The 19,337-nt window shown below is 35.4% G+C and overlaps 1 protein-coding gene across 1 annotated transcript in view; it reads left to right on the plus strand.

Moving 5' to 3' along the window:
• The window catches only part of CEP112 (centrosomal protein 112), a 460,933-nt gene that overhangs the window by 259,052 nt on the left and 182,544 nt on the right, over positions 1–19,337 (plus strand). Inside the window, 1 exon segment of the mRNA XM_021000956.2 lies at positions 15,781–16,011. Within this exon segment, the coding sequence (XP_020856615.1) occupies positions 15,781–16,011 (231 nt within the window).

Raw genomic sequence — 19,337 nt, forward strand, 5'->3', positions numbered from 1 at the left:
TGGTAATCTGGGCAATTTATATATTTTTTGTACATATTCGTCTATTTCGCTTAGATGGTCAGATTTATTGGCATAACTCCTAATAATTGCTTCAATCATTTGTGGTGAATTCATCCTTTTTATTTTGATAACTGGTGATTTGGCTTTCTTCTTTCCTTTTTAAAATCAGTTTGACCAGTTGTTTATCCATTGTATTAGTTTTTTCTGCCCATAAAATCAGCTTGTTGTTTTATTTATTATTTCAATGGTTTTCTTACTTTTAATTTTATTAGTCTTTTTTGATTTTCAGGATTTCTAATTTGGTGTTTAATTGGAGATTCTTAATTTGTTCTTTTTGTAGTTTTTTTAGTTGCATGCCCAATTCATTGACCTACTCGCTCTATATTTTACTGATGTGTTACATAAAATTTTCCATAAGTACTTATTTAGCCGTATCACATAAATTTTGATATGTTGTCTCATTTTCATTATCTTTAAGGAAGTTATTGTTTGCATGATTTGTTCTTTGACTCACTTATTCTTTGGAATCAGACTAGATTCCAATTAATTTTTAATCTATCTTTCCACTGCCCTTTATTGAATGGAATTCTTACTGTGTTATGACCTTTAAAGGATTCATTTAATATTTCTGCCTTTCTGCATTTGACTGTAATGTTTTTATGCCCAAATACTTGGTCAATTTTTGTGTAGGTGAGAAAAAGGCATATCCCTTTCTATTACCATTCAGTTTCCTCCAGAGGTCTATCATATCTTTTTTTTAAATTTTTTTTAAATTTTAGATTTAAATACTAAAATTTAAATACAGAAGAAGAAAAGGAAAAGAAACATAAACTTAAATATTGAACCTTAAATACAAAATAGGAAAAGAAAAAAAAAAGCATTGCCATGGCATAGCATAACATAAGAAAGGATTCAAAATACACAGCAATAAATTTATATTTCCAGAAAGCCTATATAATACTCACTGTGTTGAGACCTGTCCATCTTTGCTTCTCCTATCTCTCTCTTTCATACTTATAAATATATATATACATATATATATGTATATATATGTATATATATATATATACACATATATATAAATAGATATATATGTTGTTTTCTTTTGAACCCCTTCCCAGTAAAAGTAGGCTTCCAGAACTACCAGCCCCCCCTTTTTTAAATATAAATTTACTTCCACATTCACTTCCACAAGTTTTTGAGTTCCAAATTTTCACCCCATCTTCCCCCTCCCCCCACCCCAAGATGTCATGCATTCTGAATATCCCTTCCCCTAGTCTGTCCTCTCTTCTATCTCTCTCCCCTTCTCTTATCCCCTTCCCCTTCTATTTTCCTGTAGGGCAGGATAGACTTCTGTACCCCATTTCCTGTATTTCTTATTTCCCAGTAGCATATGAAAACATTTTTTTAAACATATTTTTTAAAACTTTAGGTTTCAAATTTTCTCTCTTCCTCTCTCCCCACCCACCCTCATTGAAAATACAAGCAACTCAATATAGGTTGTACATGTGCAGTTATGCAAAACACGTCCATAGTAGACATGTTGTAAAAAACTAACTCTATTTCCCTTAATCCTATCCTGCCCTCCCATTTATTCTATTCTTTCTTTTGACCCTGTCCTTCCTCAGAAGTATTTACTTCTGATTACCCCTTTCCCAATCTGCCCTCCTCTCTATCATCCCCCTGCTCTCTTGTCCCCTTCTCCCCCTATTTTCCTGTAGGGTAAGACAGATTTCCATACCCAATTGAATGTGTTGTTATTCCCTCCTTAAGCCAAATCCTATGAGAATAAGATTCACTCATTCTCTCACCTTCCCCTTTCCCCTCCACTGTAAGAGACTTTTCTGTTTTTTTTGTGAGATAGTTTACCCCATTCTACCTCTCCCTTTCTTCTTCTCCAAGTATAATCCTCTCCCATCCCTTAATTTTATTCTCCAGATATGACCCCTTCATCTTCAACTCACTCTGTGCCCTCTATCTATCTATCTACATATACATACATATAATTTTTTTCCTCCAACTACCCTAATACTGACAAAGGTCTCATGAGTTATAAATATCATCTTTCCATGCAGGAATGTAAACAGTTCAATCTTAATAAGTCTCTTATGATTTCTCTTTCCTGTTTACCTCTTCATGTTCCACTTGAGTCCTGTATTTGAAAGTCAAATTTTCTATTCAGCTCTGGTTTTTCATCAAGAATGCTTGAAAGTCCTCTATTTCACTGAATGCATTTTTTCCCCTGAAGGATTATACTCAGTTTTGCTGGGTAGGTGATTCTTGGTTGTAATCCTATCTCCTTTGCCCTCTGGAATATTATATTCCATGCCCTGCGGTCCTTTAATGTAGAAGCTGCTAAATCTTGTGTTATCCTGATTGTGTTTCCACAGTACTTGAATTGTTTCCTTCTGGCAGCTTGTAATATTTTCTCCTTGACCTGGGAACTCTGGAATTTGGCTACAATATTCCTAGGAGTTTTCCTTTGGGGATCTCTTTCAGGAGGAGATCTGTGGATTCTTTCAATTTCTATTTTGCCCTCTGGTTCTAAATATCAGGGCAGTTTTCCTTGATAATTTCTTGAAAGATGATGTCTAGGCTCTTTTTTGATCATGGCTTTCAGATAGTCCAATAATTTTTAAATTCTCTCTCTGGATCTATTTTCCAGGTCAGTTGTTTTTCCAATGAGATATTTCACATTTTTTCTAATTTTTCATTCTTTTGGATTTGTTTTACAGTGTCTTGATTTCTCATAAAGTCACTATCTTCCAATTGCTGTATTCTAATTTTTAAGGAAGTATTTTCTTCAGTAATCTTTTGGACTTGCTTTTCCATTTGGCCAATTTTTCTTTTTAGGGCATTCTTCTCACTGGCTTTTTGGACCTCTTTTGCCATTTGGGTTAGGCTGTTTTTTAAGGTGTTATTTTCTTCAGTACTTTTTTGGATCTCCTTTAGCAAGCTGTTGACTTGTTTTTCATGATTTTCTTGCATCTGCTTCTCAAGATCCCTTTTGAGCTCTTCCAAGGCCTGGGACTGATTCATATTTTTCTTGGAGGCTTTGGATGTAGGAGTTTTAACTTTGTTGTTGTCTTCTGGTTGTATATTTTGATCTTGTTCACCAAAGTAAGATAATATAGTCTGAGTCTTTTTGAGCTGCTTGCTCATGATTCTGGCCAATTACTTGAGTTTTAAACTCTTTGTTAAGGTAAGAGTCTGCTTCCAATGTGGAGAGTGTACTGTCCCAAGCTTTGGGGGTTTGTGTAGCTGTTTTCAGAGATACTTGTAGGGACCTGTAAATTTTAAGTTCTTCCAAGATGGTATGATAAGGGGCAAGGTGTTTACTCTTTTCCTGGCCTGTGACTACAAGTACTCCTTTCTGTACTGTAACTGTGAGGAGGGGTTCTTCTTCACAGCCACTACAAGCTCCACCACACCAGCACTGCTGCCCAGAACTGTGACCCAGATCCAAACATGGGCAAAGCAAGAGATTCCTGCCTCAGCACTGACAAAGAGATCCCTGCAATCCCCCTCTGATCAGTCACTAGATTCCCCCTCAGTCTGTGGGCGGGAAGCTAAGGAAGCAGCTGCCCCCACCCAGGGCCAGGGTCTTGAGGAATGGACCTGAGACCCCGCCTTCCTTTCTCAGCACCGACAGAAACAGACTTTTCCCAGTGACCTTCTAAGTTGTCTTTGGCATTGGTGGATTGAAGAGTCTGGAAACCTCCACAGCTGCCCGAGATTCAGTCCTCTGAGGTCTGCTCCAGGTAAGCTGCGGCCCACGAGCACATGCCACGCTGTGCTGCGCTCCCATCCTGGCAGGGATACACCTTTCTAGTCAATCATCCAGGTTGTCTTGGGCTGGAAATTTGTTTCACTCTGTCTTTTTTGTGGGTTCTGCTGCTTCAGAATTTGTTTAGAGCCATTTTTTATGAGTATTTGGAAGGGTTTGGAAGAGAGCTCAAGCAAGTCACTGCTTTTAGTCCACCATCTTGCCTCTGCCCCCCCAGACTTCTTCACCATTTAATTCCTCTGTGTTGGTTCTTCCTCTTGGACCTCATTTGTATAAGATAATTACTTTTTTTTAGCTGTTCCTAAATGGTTTCACTTTTTAAAATCATGCTCAAGTCTACCCCAATCTTTCTTATGAGCTACCCAATTACTAATAACAATCTTAGATGTACATTTTGTTTTTCCTGCTATAAAAGGTAAACAGTCTGTCCTTATCGTCCTTGTAATTAGTCTTTGGTATGTACCTTATAGTTCTTGGCTCTTGTATGTCAAATCTTCTATTAAGTTCAGGTATTTTTTTTTTAAAAAACAAAATCCTGAAAGTCTGACAGTTCATTGAATGGCCTTTTTTTTTTCATGAGGATTATGCTTAGCTTTGCTGGGTATGATATTTTCGTCCAGAACCCCGTTTTTTTTGCTCTTTGATATATAGTTTTCCCAGACCTACAGTCTTTTAGTGTCACCACTTCTAGGTCTTGTGTGATTCTCATTGTGGTACCACCATATTTAAATTGTTTTTTCTTGTTGCTGGTAATATTTTATCCTTGAGCTGGGGGTTTTGAAATTTGACTATAATATTCCTGTGGGTTTTCCTCATAGGATCTCTTTCAGGTGATGATCAGTAGACTTTTTTGTATTTCTACTTTCCTCTCTTGTTTGAATGCTTCAGGATAATTTTCTGTAATTATTTCTTAAATTATTGTATCAAGATTCTTTTTTTAATCATAGCTTTCAGGTAGTCTGATATTCTTATGTTTTCTCTTCTTGATCTGTTCTCCAGATGTCAGTTGTTTTCTTATGAGATGTTTCACATTCTCTTTTATTTTTTCATTCTTTCTACTTTATTTTATTATTTCTTGGTCTCTTGTAATTTCACTGGATTCAACTTGCCCAATTCTCATTTTTTAAATTAATTTATTTTAATTTATCAACAATCACTTCCATAAGCTTTTGAGTTTTAAATTTTTCTCCCTCTCCCTCTCTGCCTCCCACCCTAAGACAGCACGCAATCTGATATCGACTATTAAAACCCAATTCTGATTTTTAAGGAGTCATTTTCTTCCTTAAGATTCTGGATCTCCTTTTCTAATTGGTTGACTTTTTTTTCAGTATCTTCTTGTTTTTCTTGGATTGTTCCTAATTTTTTTTTTTTTAGTTTTTCCTCAAGCTCTCTCATTTGATTTTTAAAGTTTTTTTTAAGTTTGTCTGTGAATCCTTTTTTTGGCAGGTGACCATTTGACATTACTCTTTGGAGTAGAAGAAGGTTTCTTTACTTCAGTATCTTCCTCTGAAGATGAACCCCAGTCTTCTCTATTCCCATAGTAACACTCTATGTTTGGATTCTTTCTCCTTTGCCTACTAATTTTTTTTTTATTTGTAGCAGCTTATGTTTTTTGTAATCAGCTTTATTTCTGGGGTATGTGGGGTGGTCCCTCTGGCCACAAAACCTCCTTCTGTTCTCCTGTCTGGCCTGGAACAGACACCAAGATATCTAGCCTCGTGTAAGTGTACACAGTCACTGGCATCCCCACCCTACTGCTTCTGCACTCACGGGGTATGTACTGATTCCTTCTTCCCTACAGCTGTGTCTCTGTAGCATAGTTGGGTCTGGCATTCCTTGTCAGCAGAGGTTCCCTCAATCTTCCCTGGTTCTGATGCCCAACTCCCTTCACTGTCTCAAGGGTAAAAGTTCCTGGGGCTGAGGCTGCCTCCCAACCCTCTTAACCACTCTATATTGGGACTGAGGCATATTTCATCTCATTTATGGAGGAAATCGAGAGAGCTTGGGAATTTTCTGAACTATTCTGCCATTGTCCCAGAATCCTCTTTCCATATGTAACTTTTCCAAAATTTTATTCACCTCCTTAACTTCTTTCTTGCTTATTTTGTGGCTAGCTAGTTCTGAGAGGGAAAAGTTGAGATCCTCCACTACTATAGTTTTACTGTCTATTTATTCCTGTAACTCATTTAACTTCTCCTTCAGAAATTTGGGTATTATACCATTTAGTACATATATATTTAGTATTGATATTACTTCATTGTCTATGATATCTTTTATTACAGTGTAGTTTCCTTCCATATCTCTTTTAATTAACTTTATTTTTACTTTTGCTTTGTCTGAGATCATGATTGCTATTTCTGCTTTTTTTTTCAGCTAAAGTATAATACATTATGCTCTAACCCTTAAATTTACCTTCTGTGTGTGTCTCAGCTTCAGATATATTTCTTGTAAACATCATATTGTATGTAGGATTCTGTTTTTTAATACACTCTTTTATTTGCTTCCATTTTGTTGGTGAGTTCATCCCATTCACATTCACAGTTGTGATTACTGTGTAATTTCCCTCTATCCTAATCTTCCCATTTATCCTTTTCATTCTCTCTCATATTCTCTCTCTCTCTCCTTTCACTCTCTCCCTCCTCACCAGTGTTTTCCTTCTGACCCCAATCTCCCCCAATCTGTCCTTCCTTCTATCACTCCCCCTCTTCTTTCATACCCCTCTTCTCTTGCTTCTCTATAGGGTAAGACAGATTTCTATACCCAGCTGAGTGTGTATGAATGATTGAAAGTTATCTATTTCATTTAATATACATTTTTTTCCTCTGGAAGGATTATGCTCAGTTTTACTGAGTAGGTGATTCTTGGTGGCAATCCTAGCTACTTTGCCTTCTGGAATATCATATTTTAACCCTCTGATCCTTTAATGTAGAAGCTGCTAAATCCTGTGTAACCTTGACTATAGCTCCATGATATTTGAATTGTTTCTGGCTATCTACAATATTTTCTTCTTGATCTGGGAGTTCTGGAATTTCACTGTAATATCCCTGGGAGTTTTCACTTTTGGATCTCTTTGAGATAATTCCAATGAGAATAAGGCTCAAGTGATGCACGCCCCCCATCTTTCCTTTCCTTTGTAATAGGTCTTTTGTACCTTTTCCTATGATATGTTTTACCTCTCCCTTCCCTCTTCTCCCAGTGAAATCCTCTTTCTTATAACTTAATTTTGTTTTTTCGTATCAACCCATCCAAGTCAACTTATACCTACACCCTTTGTCTATGTAGATTCCTTCTAACTGCCCTCATATAAAGTTCTTAAGAGTTATAAGTATCATCTTCCCATGTAGGGATGTAAACAGTTTGACTTTATTGAATTCCTTATGTTTTTTCTTTACTGTTTACCTTTTTATGCTTCTCTTGAATCTTGTATTTGAAAATCAGATTTTCTGTTCAGCTCTGTTCTTTTCATCATGAATGATTAAAAGTTGTCTATTTCATTTAATATCCATCTTTTATCCTGCTTGGTTTCACTGAATAGGTGATTCTTGTTGGTAATCCATGCTCCTTTCTTTGCCTTCTGGAATATCGTATTTTAATCCCCTGATCCTTTAATGTAGAAGCTGCTAAATGTTGTGTAAACTTTACTATGGGTCCATGGTATCTGAATTGTTTCTTTTTGGCTGCTTGCAATATTTTCTCCTTGACCCGGCAGTTCTGAAATTTGAGTATAATATTATTGGGAGTTTTCATTTTGTGATCTCTTTCAGGAGTTGATGGGTGGATTCTTTCAATTTATATTTTACCCTTTATTTCTAGGATATTAGGACAGTTTTCCTTGATAATTTCTTGAAATATGATTTCTTTGTTCTTATTTTTTTATTGTGACTGTCACTACAGCACTGCCTATACTATCCTCTCTTCCCCTTATTGACTCCTTGGCAAACCAGTTCAACTCTAAACTGACCTCTTTTCTCTTGCCCCATGTCCCCTTATCTTATTACCAATTTTGCCCTGCTAAGCAGCAGCCTTTGAGTATTCCTACAGTCTACTGCATTTGCTCCTAATCATATCCTGCTGAATGAAACTGGAGAAAATCACAAAACCGTGCTGAGTCTCCTGCAAATTTTTTACATAATTTCAAATTGGTCTTTACTGTGGCAAAGCAATCCTTTCACACCTCTCTCTTACTCACTATCCCACTTACCACAGCAGCTTTTTAAAAACTTTTCAGTCCTTCTGGAACCTACTATGGCTCCTCCTCTTCCCCAATCTCTCAGCTGAGAACTTTACTGATATTTCATTGGAAAAATTAAGGTCATTAAATGAGAACACACTCTTTTCCCTTTTCCTTATCTCATATCACTCAGATGCCTTATATCACTTTCTCCCCCTTCATCCCACCCTCATGAGAAAAAGTGACTCTCCTACATGCTAAGGCAAAGCCCTTCCATCTTAAATGATCCCATTCTATCCCATCTTCTCCAGTAGTAGTTCTATATCGTCTTCATTCTCTCATCCATCTTCAGTATCTCCTTGTTTATTGGCTGCTTCCCTCCTACCTAAAAAAATATACCGTTGTTTTCCCTGTTCTTAAAAAACCCTCACTTCATCCATTCATCCCTGCTAACTACTGTCCAATAATATCTTTACTGCCTTTGCTGACTAAACTCCTTGATAAAGTCATCAACAATTGATGCCTCTGCTTCCTTTCCACTCATTCTTTTTTTTAACCCTTAATAGTTTAATTCTGGCTTTCAGTCTCATCATTCAACTGATATAGCTCCAAAGTTATTAGTGATCTCTTAACTGCCAAATATAATGATCTTTTCTATTCCTTGTCCTTTTTGACCTCTTTGTATCCTTTGACATTGTTCATAACCCCATTGGACCTCCCTTCTCTTGAGGTTTTTGTAACACCGCTTTTTCCTAATTTTCTTCAAACCTGTTAGATTTCCTTATCAATCTCTTTTGCTGGATCTTTATGTCACGCCTCCAAGGTTCCCTTCTGAGTCCTCTTTTCCCTCTATGCTATTTTGCTGGATTAAAAATATATTGTAATATAATAACATATATAATAAAATATATTCTTCATGTAGGTAATATTTTCATGAATAAGAAACATATGCATCTTAAAAAATCATTTGCTTTGTTGCAACTTTATTTTGGATTTCTTAATCATAACCTTATTGTTAGTTTGATCCCATTGCCATCTCATTGATTAAAATTGAATTTACTTTTTAAACGGAAATTTGTAATTAAAAGGGAAACTTCAGTTAACTGTTATATAAACTTCAGCTTAAAGTTCTTCTGGATACTGAAATATGAGGTCTCTTTTATCAGTGAAGTCAAGTGGAAAGAAAACTGGACTCACAGTGAGTTGAGTGGAGTTCTAATCTAACTGCCATTTAATAGCTCCGTGTGACCTTAAACAAGTCAAATTCCTGGAGCTTCAGTTTCCTTGGATATAAAAATGGGAATAACACCTGCTCCACCTGCTCCATTAGGATTATTTGTGTCAAGTAGGTTAATGAATGTGAAAGCACTTAAAAAAAACAACTATCAAGCTCTACACAGACATAAGGTTTTAAAAATAATAAAGTTTCTGTATTAATTAATATGTTCAAATTAGGTGAGCATTGCTACTTTAATCATACCCATCCTTGTCAACCCTAGATCCAGTTTTTTCTTTATTAATCATGAAATTGATATACAGTGTATGTAACCTATTCAAATTAACTTACTTTAAAAAAAATAAAATATATTTACACAAGTAAAATAGTGTTAAGAAATGCTACTAGAAAAATAATATGTAGTTTCTACCTTACAATTGACAATTTGATACAGTTATAAGTTGTATATCTTACTCTCTTATTGGTTACTTCTTAAATCTAGAATTGTTAAGAAAAAATGAAGGTTGTAGAGATATGATTCCATATCCATGGCAACGTGTTTTTTCTGTTTCTAGCTTGCCAACACATTTATTTTATTGCTGGTATCTTTTAGGAACTCAAAATAGAGTAGCTACTGGATTACTGCTAGTACTGCTTCTTAAATTGTTCAGCTGATACTTTGAGGATAAGCTCAAGTGGCATGTTAATGGATGTCTAGACTGTGGGCAACAGCAGAGCAGGAGTTGCCAGGTAATGGGCAGAACCAGGGCAGCTTGTCACTTACATAGGACTTGGAGTCACCAAAACTTGGAAAGGTAGGTATACAAAGAATCTAAGCAAGAAGACCAGTACTTAAAAGGAAATTGTCATGACTGGAATTGCAAGATTAGAGAGCAATGGAGAGATTGGGGAAATACACAGGAGCTGATGAGATCACCAATAGAAATAGTATAAAGGGAGAAGAGAAGAGAGCCCAAGAGAGAACCCTAAAGAACACCTGTAGGTTAGAGGACATGATCTGGAGGAGGATCCAGCAAAGGAGCAGTCAGATACATAGGAGGAGAACTAGGATAGAGTAGTGTCCCAAAAAACCTAGAGAGAAGAGAGGCTGAAGGAGGAGAGGGTGATCAACAATGTCAGATGCTGTAGAGAGGTCAAGGGAAATGAGAATTGAGAAAAGGCCATTTGATTTGCCAACTAAGAGATCATTCATAATTTCAAGAGAGCAGTTTCACTGGAATGGTAAGGTCAGAAGCCAAATTATAAAGGGTCAAGAAAAGAAGAAAGTGGAGGCACCTATTTGTGGACAGTCTTTCCAGGAGTTTAGCTTCTAGGTAAATAACAATTATTTCTGTTTTGGCCAGAAACCCTGAGGATCTTCCCCTCACAGATTAATTTTTTATACTAGGTAAAGAGGCCATTCTCTGCCTCATTTCTTACTTAACCTTAATCACTGAATGGGCATTGCCTCAGTCAAACTGAGACCTGGAAAAGACTTTAGTTTAAAAAGGCCAAAGTCTCCCACTGCATCCAGGGCTATCACCAGTCCTTATCTATATCTCGCTGCTGAACCCAGGTGGCTCCAGAGGAGAAAACGAGTCTGGTCACTTTGCACAGCCCTCCCTCACTTAAATCCAATTCACTTGCATGTCGTGGCATCACCACCCTGATGTCATGGTCCTCTTCAACAACAAAGAACAACAACAACAGCAGCTTCAAAAGAAATAAGAAATATAGGATTGATGACAGTGGGGATGGAAGGATTAAGTGAGATTTTGTTTTTGATTTTCAGGAACAGTTAAATGCATGTTTTAGGCAGTAGGAAATAGGCAGAGAAAGAGAGAGAGAGAGAGAGAGAGAGAAGACAGAGGGGACAGCTTGTTAGAGGAGATGAGATGGAATGAGACTGCTTGGGCAAATAGAGGGGTTAACTTTGGTAAGGTTTATAAAGCCACTTTACTATATGAGACAGGAGTGAAGGAGAAGGCACCTGAATGAAAGAAGATGAGGAAGAGGGAGTTGGCAGTGAATGATATCAATTTTTTTTCTAAAATATGAGGCAAGGTTCTCAAGTTAAAGAGTTGAGGAGAGTGGGAATTTTAAGATGGAATTAAAAAGTTTGGAAGAGCTACTGTGGAGAGTAGAGAAGTGAGTTGATAAGAGAGGTAAAGTAGGATTGTTTAGCAACAGTGATGTTGATGTTATGTAATATAAATTTCTAGTAGACCTAGTCAGAACAGTTGCAAGAATTTCTCTACCTTCATTCAGCAGCACATGTATAGGAAGCAAAGAAATTTACAAATGGTGAGAGTGATCCAAGGCTAAGGCTTGGCTGAGTGTAATTGGTGATAAAATGAGGGAGCTAGGGGTTCAGAAAATGAGGACAATGTAGAATTGAATTGGTTCACCAAGGAATCAATATGGGGAGAAGAGGAAAGAGTTGCCAGTGCAGATGGCTTGGTAGAGACCTGAGGGGTCAAAGGATTGGAGGTCATGGTACAGATGAAGAATATGATTATTTTAGGGAAGGTAGAGGGAGAAGTGATAAGCCAATAGACTATGATCTGTAATATCACTGTGCATTAAAGAAGTACCTATTTAAATCTAACAAACTAGCATTTCTAGCAGTATGTTAATTAATAGTGATCCTAATGGATATCCTTACTTTATAGGTGATCTTTTAAAAAAATATTATTTTTATCTCCTTTGTTTTTATATTGCCAAAATTTTCCCATGTGTCCCTTCTCCTTCTACCTCCCAGAAAGTTACCTCTTATAACAAAGACTTTCTTTAAAAATAAAAGAGGAAGAAGACAAAATTTGTAAAACCAATCAATACAATGAAAAAAATCTAACAATATATGCAGTGTTCCACACCTGTGCACCCCACACTTTGCGAAGTAGTGCAGAGATGTGTCTTCTCATATCTCTTCTTTGGATTCAAGCTTGTTCTTAATAATTTTGTAATATTTCACTTTAAATTGTTTAGATTATTGTTATTTCCATTTATGTTGGAAATAGTAGTCATTGTTAATAATTTTCCTAGTATTGCCTACTTTTTTGTGTTTGGTCATGTATGTTTTTCCATGCTTTTCTATATTCATCACATTTGTCATTTCTTAATGCACAGTAATATTCCATTATATTCACATATTGCAATTTGTTTAACCATTTCCCAATTGATAAGAATCTATCTTGTTTATAATTCTTTGCTACCAAAAAAAAGTACTGCTATAAATATTTTGTTGGTTGATCCCCAAGTCTCTATCATGGGCCCGCTTGTTTTCTACTTCTATTCTGTTTCACCTGGTAATCTCATCAGCTCTCACAGATATAATTATTGTCTCTGTGCTGATATCTACTTATCCAAACCTAATGTTTCTTGTCTCCTGACTTCCAGTCTTGCCCACTGGCATTGCATCTCCAATTGCCCATTTCTAACTGGATGTACTCTAGACATCTTAAACTCAACATATCCAACACTAAACTCATTCTTCCCTCCAAATCTACTTTCTAACTTTTGTCTTACTGTTGAGGATACTATCATCCTTTCAATCTCCTAGGCTCAAAATCTAGTTGTCATCCCCCATGTCCAATTCGTTGCAAGTTTGGTTGTTTCTCCCTTCGTAACGTCTTCTGTGTATGCCTCTTTCTGTCCTCTTTACACTGCCACCAACTTGGTATAGGCTATCATTCCTCATGTCTGGACTATTACAGTAGCCTTCTGGTTGGTTTCCCTGCCACAAGTCCTCCCTATTCCAGTCCATCCACCACTCAGCTGTCTCACCTCTCAGTAATTAATAAATGCCTGTCGACTTGACTGACATGCAGGGAGGGAGTCTTTCTTTTTGTCAGTGACCTACTTGGAGTATATGCCTACCAGGAGAATCTCTGGATAAATGGGTCTTTGAGCTACTTTATCTATATAACTCCAAAGTGCTTTCTATAATGGTTGTACTAATTTCATGGTTCTATCAACAGTATGTTAGTCTGCCTATTTTTCCACAACTACTATAACAGTGACTATTCCAATATTTTGTCATCTTTGTCAATTTTCTGGGTGAAACCTCACAGTTGTTTTGATGTGCATTTTTCATATGAACAATTTTGAGCATTTTTTCATATTATTAAGTATTTGTAATTCTTCATTTGAAAATTGTTCATATCTTTTGACCACTTTTCTGTTGGGGAATTAATATTGATCTCATATATAGTTTGTTAGTTTTTACATCTCAGTTTCTAATCACTTTTAAGATATATCTGATGCAAAGATCTTTTTCCCTAGTTGACTTCTCCCCTTCTCATCTTAGATGCATTAATCTTGTTATGCAAAAGGTTTTCAGTTTTTTAAAATCAAAATTAACTATTTTGTCTTTTGTAACTGCCCCTATATTTTGGCTAAGAATTCATCTTCTACCCAAAGCTTATGATCTGGTTTATGATTTGTTCCTCTTCTAATTTTTTCATAGTATCATATTTAATGTTCAATTCATGTAACTATTTTTGTACTGTACACAACCTGAGCCATCAGCTGTTCTTTGCCACTGCTCAGACAGAGGTTAGCCAATGTCGATGAGGATAGAGATAAAATAATAAGAGAAGAAAGCTCGTGGTAATTTACTTCTAAATGACGGAGTGATTAGTAGAGAGACAGGACAAGAGATTGAAGAAGCCATAGAACTAATATTAGTTAGGAAATTATTATTGATGTGTAATAATAATAATGATGACAAAGCTCATCGTCTCCTAGACTCTTGAGAGTAGAGACTATTTCACTTATGTCTTTATATCACCAGTACCTACCGCAGTGCCTAAAACATAGTAGGCATTTAATGCTTATTCATTGGTTGATTAATTGATTAACCTGCAATTTCAATAATAAGTAGATCTCATGAGGAAATTCTCCTATAAATGCAGATTGGTAGCTCTTAAAATCAGTTTTCAGTTTTCATCTCTTTAACTTAACTTTATCTCTTTAATTTTTAATTTTACTTCAATTTGGTGATTGGGTGCCAAATTTTGCTTTCTATTTGAAAAGGCTCATTTGGTTAAATTCACCATGTAAGAACACTACTAATATGGAAATACATTTTACATGATTGCACATATATAATCTATATCAAATTGCCTATCCTTTTAGGGAGGAAGGAGGGGGAGAGAGGGAGGGAGAAAAATTTGAAACTCAAATTTTATAAAATAATGAATGTTAAAAATTTGCCTTCCATGTAATTGAAAAAATAAAATACTGTTTAAAGTTAAAAATATTTTAAAGTATTTGAGATATTTTAAAGAAAAATTATTTTAAAAATTCTTTTATTTCAAAGAAAAATGAGAATAAAAATACTTACCTAAAAATGTTTACCTCAATTATGTCTTGATTGAAACTGCAATTGTTTAGCAAGGCCACAATAGTAACTTGTGTTTTTTTCTAATAATTATACTGAAAAATCAATACATTAGTTTTGAGACATTTCATAAATGAAGCAATATTTTTTCTTTAGTGTAAAATTTGAGCCTCTATATTATGTGCTTCTTAATTTAATTAGCCATAATCAGTATCACCTTAATATCATATCAGATTTGTACCCATCTGTAAAATCATCTGCTGATTTAACAATATTAATAGTAGACCTTTGCTTGAAATTGATCAACCTTTTCTCTCCATTTGCCATGCTGTAATGATATACTTTATACTTGAATTTAGAATCAGATAAATCATCATGTTACAACAAGAGGAGCAGAAGGGACTGTTTTGCTACACTTTATTTTTGTGGAAATGTCCATCCCTGAATGTCTAGAACAGAGACACAAATGAACAGAAATAATATTAAGCACATATGTGAGGCCATCTCACTAGAAAATGAAAGGCAGAGTCATCAGTTTCAAATCATTTTAGCACAACAGTGGCACCAATTGCAAGGCTACATTATCTGCAGAGGCAGGCATGAAATGGATTACTCCACTATCCTTGTACAGCAAATCAGTAGATTTCTTCTGTTTGTTTGAGACAAGATGCCCTATTGTGCTTGTCAATTCTAATCTAGTAGATTCAAGTAGAAGTGCTTATAGTTCAGAAATTTCATGTGGAAATGATTGGATTCTGTAAGATACAAAATAATAAAATAGAGGATTTTAATTCTAAATTAAATCATGTATTCTTTGTTATAGTTATGATGATGAAAGTAAAGACTTTTTATGATTTTATTCTGTGGTTCCTAATCCCCTAAATTAATCCAATTCTTGATATTTCAAGTTTGTGTTATTACTATTTACCATCTTGCCCTGGTTCTTATGTGAAGAAATTTTAATTTATTCAATGTCTGTTGAAAAAAGATCATGCCTAATCTCGTGATCACCCTGCTAATTCCTTCAGGAAGTTTTGGCAGGGTGCCATCCAAAATAGAAGAAATAAATTCAGGTTCTTAGTGCAGTAATGTGAATAATTGGGAGATTTCCTTAAGACTTAGCATATATTGCTAAGAGGTATAGGTGGAAGGAGGAAAGAAGGAGAATGAGACATCATTTCCATTTATCTTCATAATTCTTAAGAAAGACTTTTTTCAGGAATGCTATTTCTAATAAGAGTCCCTCCCTTTAAAAAAAATAGATTATCTCTGAAATGGAGACTCAAGTTCACAAATTGAGAGAAGAGTTGATTCAAGTAAACTCTCAACGGAAACAGCAGCTCGTAGAGCTTGGACTTCTTCGGGAGGAGGAAAAGCAACGAACAGCTAGAGACCATGAGATTATTGTGAACAAATTGAAAGCAGACTCAGAAAAGATGAAGTTAGAATTGAAAATGACACATGCAGCTGAAACAGAGTTAACACTGGAAAAGGTAAGCTATTCAAGTGAATTCATTGTCTAGAACTTTTGTATAAAAAGTCATAATTGTAAATCTCAGAGATAGTATAAACTATTAACCTTTTCTCCCTTAGGAGATTCCTAATTTGTAATTTATGAAGTAATTATGAAAGAGAATTAAATTTCTTTTTACTGTAATATACTTTCATGTTGAGCAAATTGAATACTTTGCAATATTTTTAAGTTCTGCTAAAGTAATAATAATAATAGCTAGCAATTATATAGGACTTTAAGGTTTACAAAGCACTTTACAAACATTATCTCCTTTGATCATCACAATAACCTCACAATAAGAGATAGGTACTATCGTTGCCGTCATGTTTACAGATGAGGAAATTAAGGCAAATAGAGGTTAAGTGACTTGCCAAGAATCATTCACCTAAGTGTCTGAGGCCAGATTTGAACTTAGGCCTTCCTGATTCCCAAGTTCTGTATTCTATCCACTACACTGCACAATTGCCTACAAGAAGCTTGTGCTTGGCATTATTTTAAAAATTCTTTTATTTCAAAGAAAAATGAGAATAAAAATACTTACCTAAACAATGTTTACCTCAATTATGTCTTGATTGAAACTGCAATTGTTTAGCAAGGCCACAATAGTAACTTGTGTTTTTTTCTAATAATTATACTGAAAAATCAATACATTAGTTTTGAGACATTTCATAAATGAAGCAATATTTTTTCTTTAGTGCAAAATTTGAGCCTCTATATTATGTGCTTCTTAATTTGGGTGAAAGCAGGTTTTTCTTATACTCTCTGGTTTGTGCCTTATGCCCCCACTTAGAGTTATTCCAGGAAAACTTCCTTAAACAAAGTTTAGGTTTGACTTGTGTATGGGGTTTTCCCCAAAGAGATTAAGAGTCTCATCTAGAAACTCTAGAAAAGTTACTTAATGTACAAAATGGTAGATAAAATATATAGAATAGCTACGTATTTTCTCTACCACCAAAAAAAAATTTCTCATAATTGTTTATTGATGCATTCTTAAACAGGAACCCAGTAATCCTTCATTCCAATTATATTCATCTGGGTGGTTAATAAATAAAGCATGAACCACTTTGTAGGACCATCAATTATTTCACTTTCACCTTAGATCTGTATTGTTCACACAACTCACTAAAGATCAGTATATTCTGGCAAACACCATGGCTCATCCTGGTGTCAGTGGACATCTCCTTTGAGAAGAATATAGCTAAAGTAAACATCTCTTGCAGCCAACACATAGACCTCCCAGTGGCTCTGGACTTTTCCAGCTCACAAGGCAGTCACTAAGTCTGGAAACGTTCATTTCAGTCACCTTTTCTCAGATAAAGAAATGTAAAGCAGAAAAGGAAGCGCTTGAGATCCAATCTCTTTTAACAAAGAATAAAAAAGAAAAAAATAGTTTAGCAAAACTAACTGCAATATCAGCCAAGTCTGGCAAAATATACATTGTTCTATCCTAGTAGTCCCCTCTCTCTGCTATGAAAGAAGGGAGGTATATTTTCCCCTCTCTTCTTTAGGGCCAAATTTGATCATTATTATTATTATTACTATACAGCCTTCAGTGTCAGTGTTCTTATTGTGGTTTCTCACTGGTTGCTTCTTGAAATCCATTATGCCAACTGCCTCCCAGGCTTGTTCTCTTTATTTTTGGCAGGTAGTCCCACTAATGCCATATTCTATCTGTCTTCCGTTTTACCACTCTAAACCCCCTTTATGCTAACTACCAGCAGTCCTTGACTGTTTTGTGTTTTCTGCTGTTGGCAATATCCCTACTTGCCAGCTCTAGATATGACTGGTCTCCATGTCCCTGGTATTCTGGATCTGGCCACCAACTAATATGACAGGCTTTTTGTTTTCTCAAAATGGAGTGGAAATAGCAGATTATCTAGGTAAGAGTCATAAGAAGTAACAGCCGATACCCATATAATGAGGAAAAAAATTGAAAAGCTATAAAACTAGTCACAGAAATTTCAGACTAGTTAATATAGAGGCAAATAATATTAAATACTCAGTAACATCTAAAGATTTCAGTCCATTATCACTTAGAAAGATAATTGGTGTTTATCATAATGATCCTCTATCACAAGACATTTAATTGTATTTAAAAGACTCTACTTAATAAGATTCTACTTAATTGTTTAATGATCATTCATCTTCTTTAATATACTCTATATAATAAAATGTGTAGCAGCTAGGTGGGGCAGTGGGTGGAGTACTGGGCCTAAAGTCAGGAAGACTCATCTTCCTGAGTTCAAATTTGGCTTTAAGACACTGCTGTGTGACCCTGGGCAATTCTTTTAACCCTGTTTGCCTCAGTTTCCTCATCTGTAAAATGAACTGGAGAAGAAATGGCAAACCACTCTAGTATTTTTGCCAAGAAAACCCCAAATGAGGTCATGAAGAGTCAAACATGACTGAAATGACTTAACAGCAACTTATAATAAATACACATTAAAATCTTTTAGAATTTGATTACAAGTAAAATTTCCATAGAAACGATTAAAATGTTTTAACGCCTTAATTATCTGTTAAACTGACATTATAGAATATTCCTTGCTTACACCAGATAAATGAAGCATCAGTGTTTAATAGATGTGAGGAAAGTCTTTGCCATTTAATAAGGATTATGGTATCCATAAATGGAAGGAAACTGAGAGGTCATCCAGTCTATCCCCTTCATTTTTCATATGAGGAAACTGATGTCCAGAGATAGGAAGCCAATTCATTCATTCAATAATTTGATCAGTAATCATTTATTGAGAATTTCATTTAGACAAGGCGCTGTACTAGGTACTAAGGGTAATGCAAAAGTGAATAAAACACAATACCTACCACCTAAGGCATGGGTAAAAAAATAATTGAGGAGATAATTTAAATTCATCCCTAATTTTTCTGAAACAAATATATTGTATAAAATAAGATAAACCTATATTAAAATATAAATGTCTGTCCAGGTAGCATAGTACTAGACTTGGAATCAGGAAGATCTGACTTAAAATCCTGCCCCAGACAATTACTAGCTCTGTGACCCTAGATAAGTCACTTAACCTCTATTTGTCTCAGCTTCCTCATCTGTAAAATGGGAATAATAATAGCATATACCTCAAAGAGCTGTAGTGAGGATCAAATGAGATAATATATGTAAAACACTTTTGCAAACTTAAAACACTATATAAATGCTATTATCATTTGAGTACTACTATGTACTTCACTCTGTATTAGTTCCAATGCAGTATCTCGTTGTGGTTTGATGGTGACCCTGGATTCTCAAAGAATACCTCAGCAGAGAATGAGCTCTAACTGGTAGTTCTACCA

Source organism: Phascolarctos cinereus, unplaced genomic scaffold (genome assembly GCF_003287225.1).
Source record: "Phascolarctos cinereus isolate Bilbo 61053 unplaced genomic scaffold, phaCin_HiC Scaffold_5;HRSCAF=322, whole genome shotgun sequence".
Lineage (NCBI taxonomy): Eukaryota > Metazoa > Chordata > Mammalia > Diprotodontia > Phascolarctidae > Phascolarctos > Phascolarctos cinereus.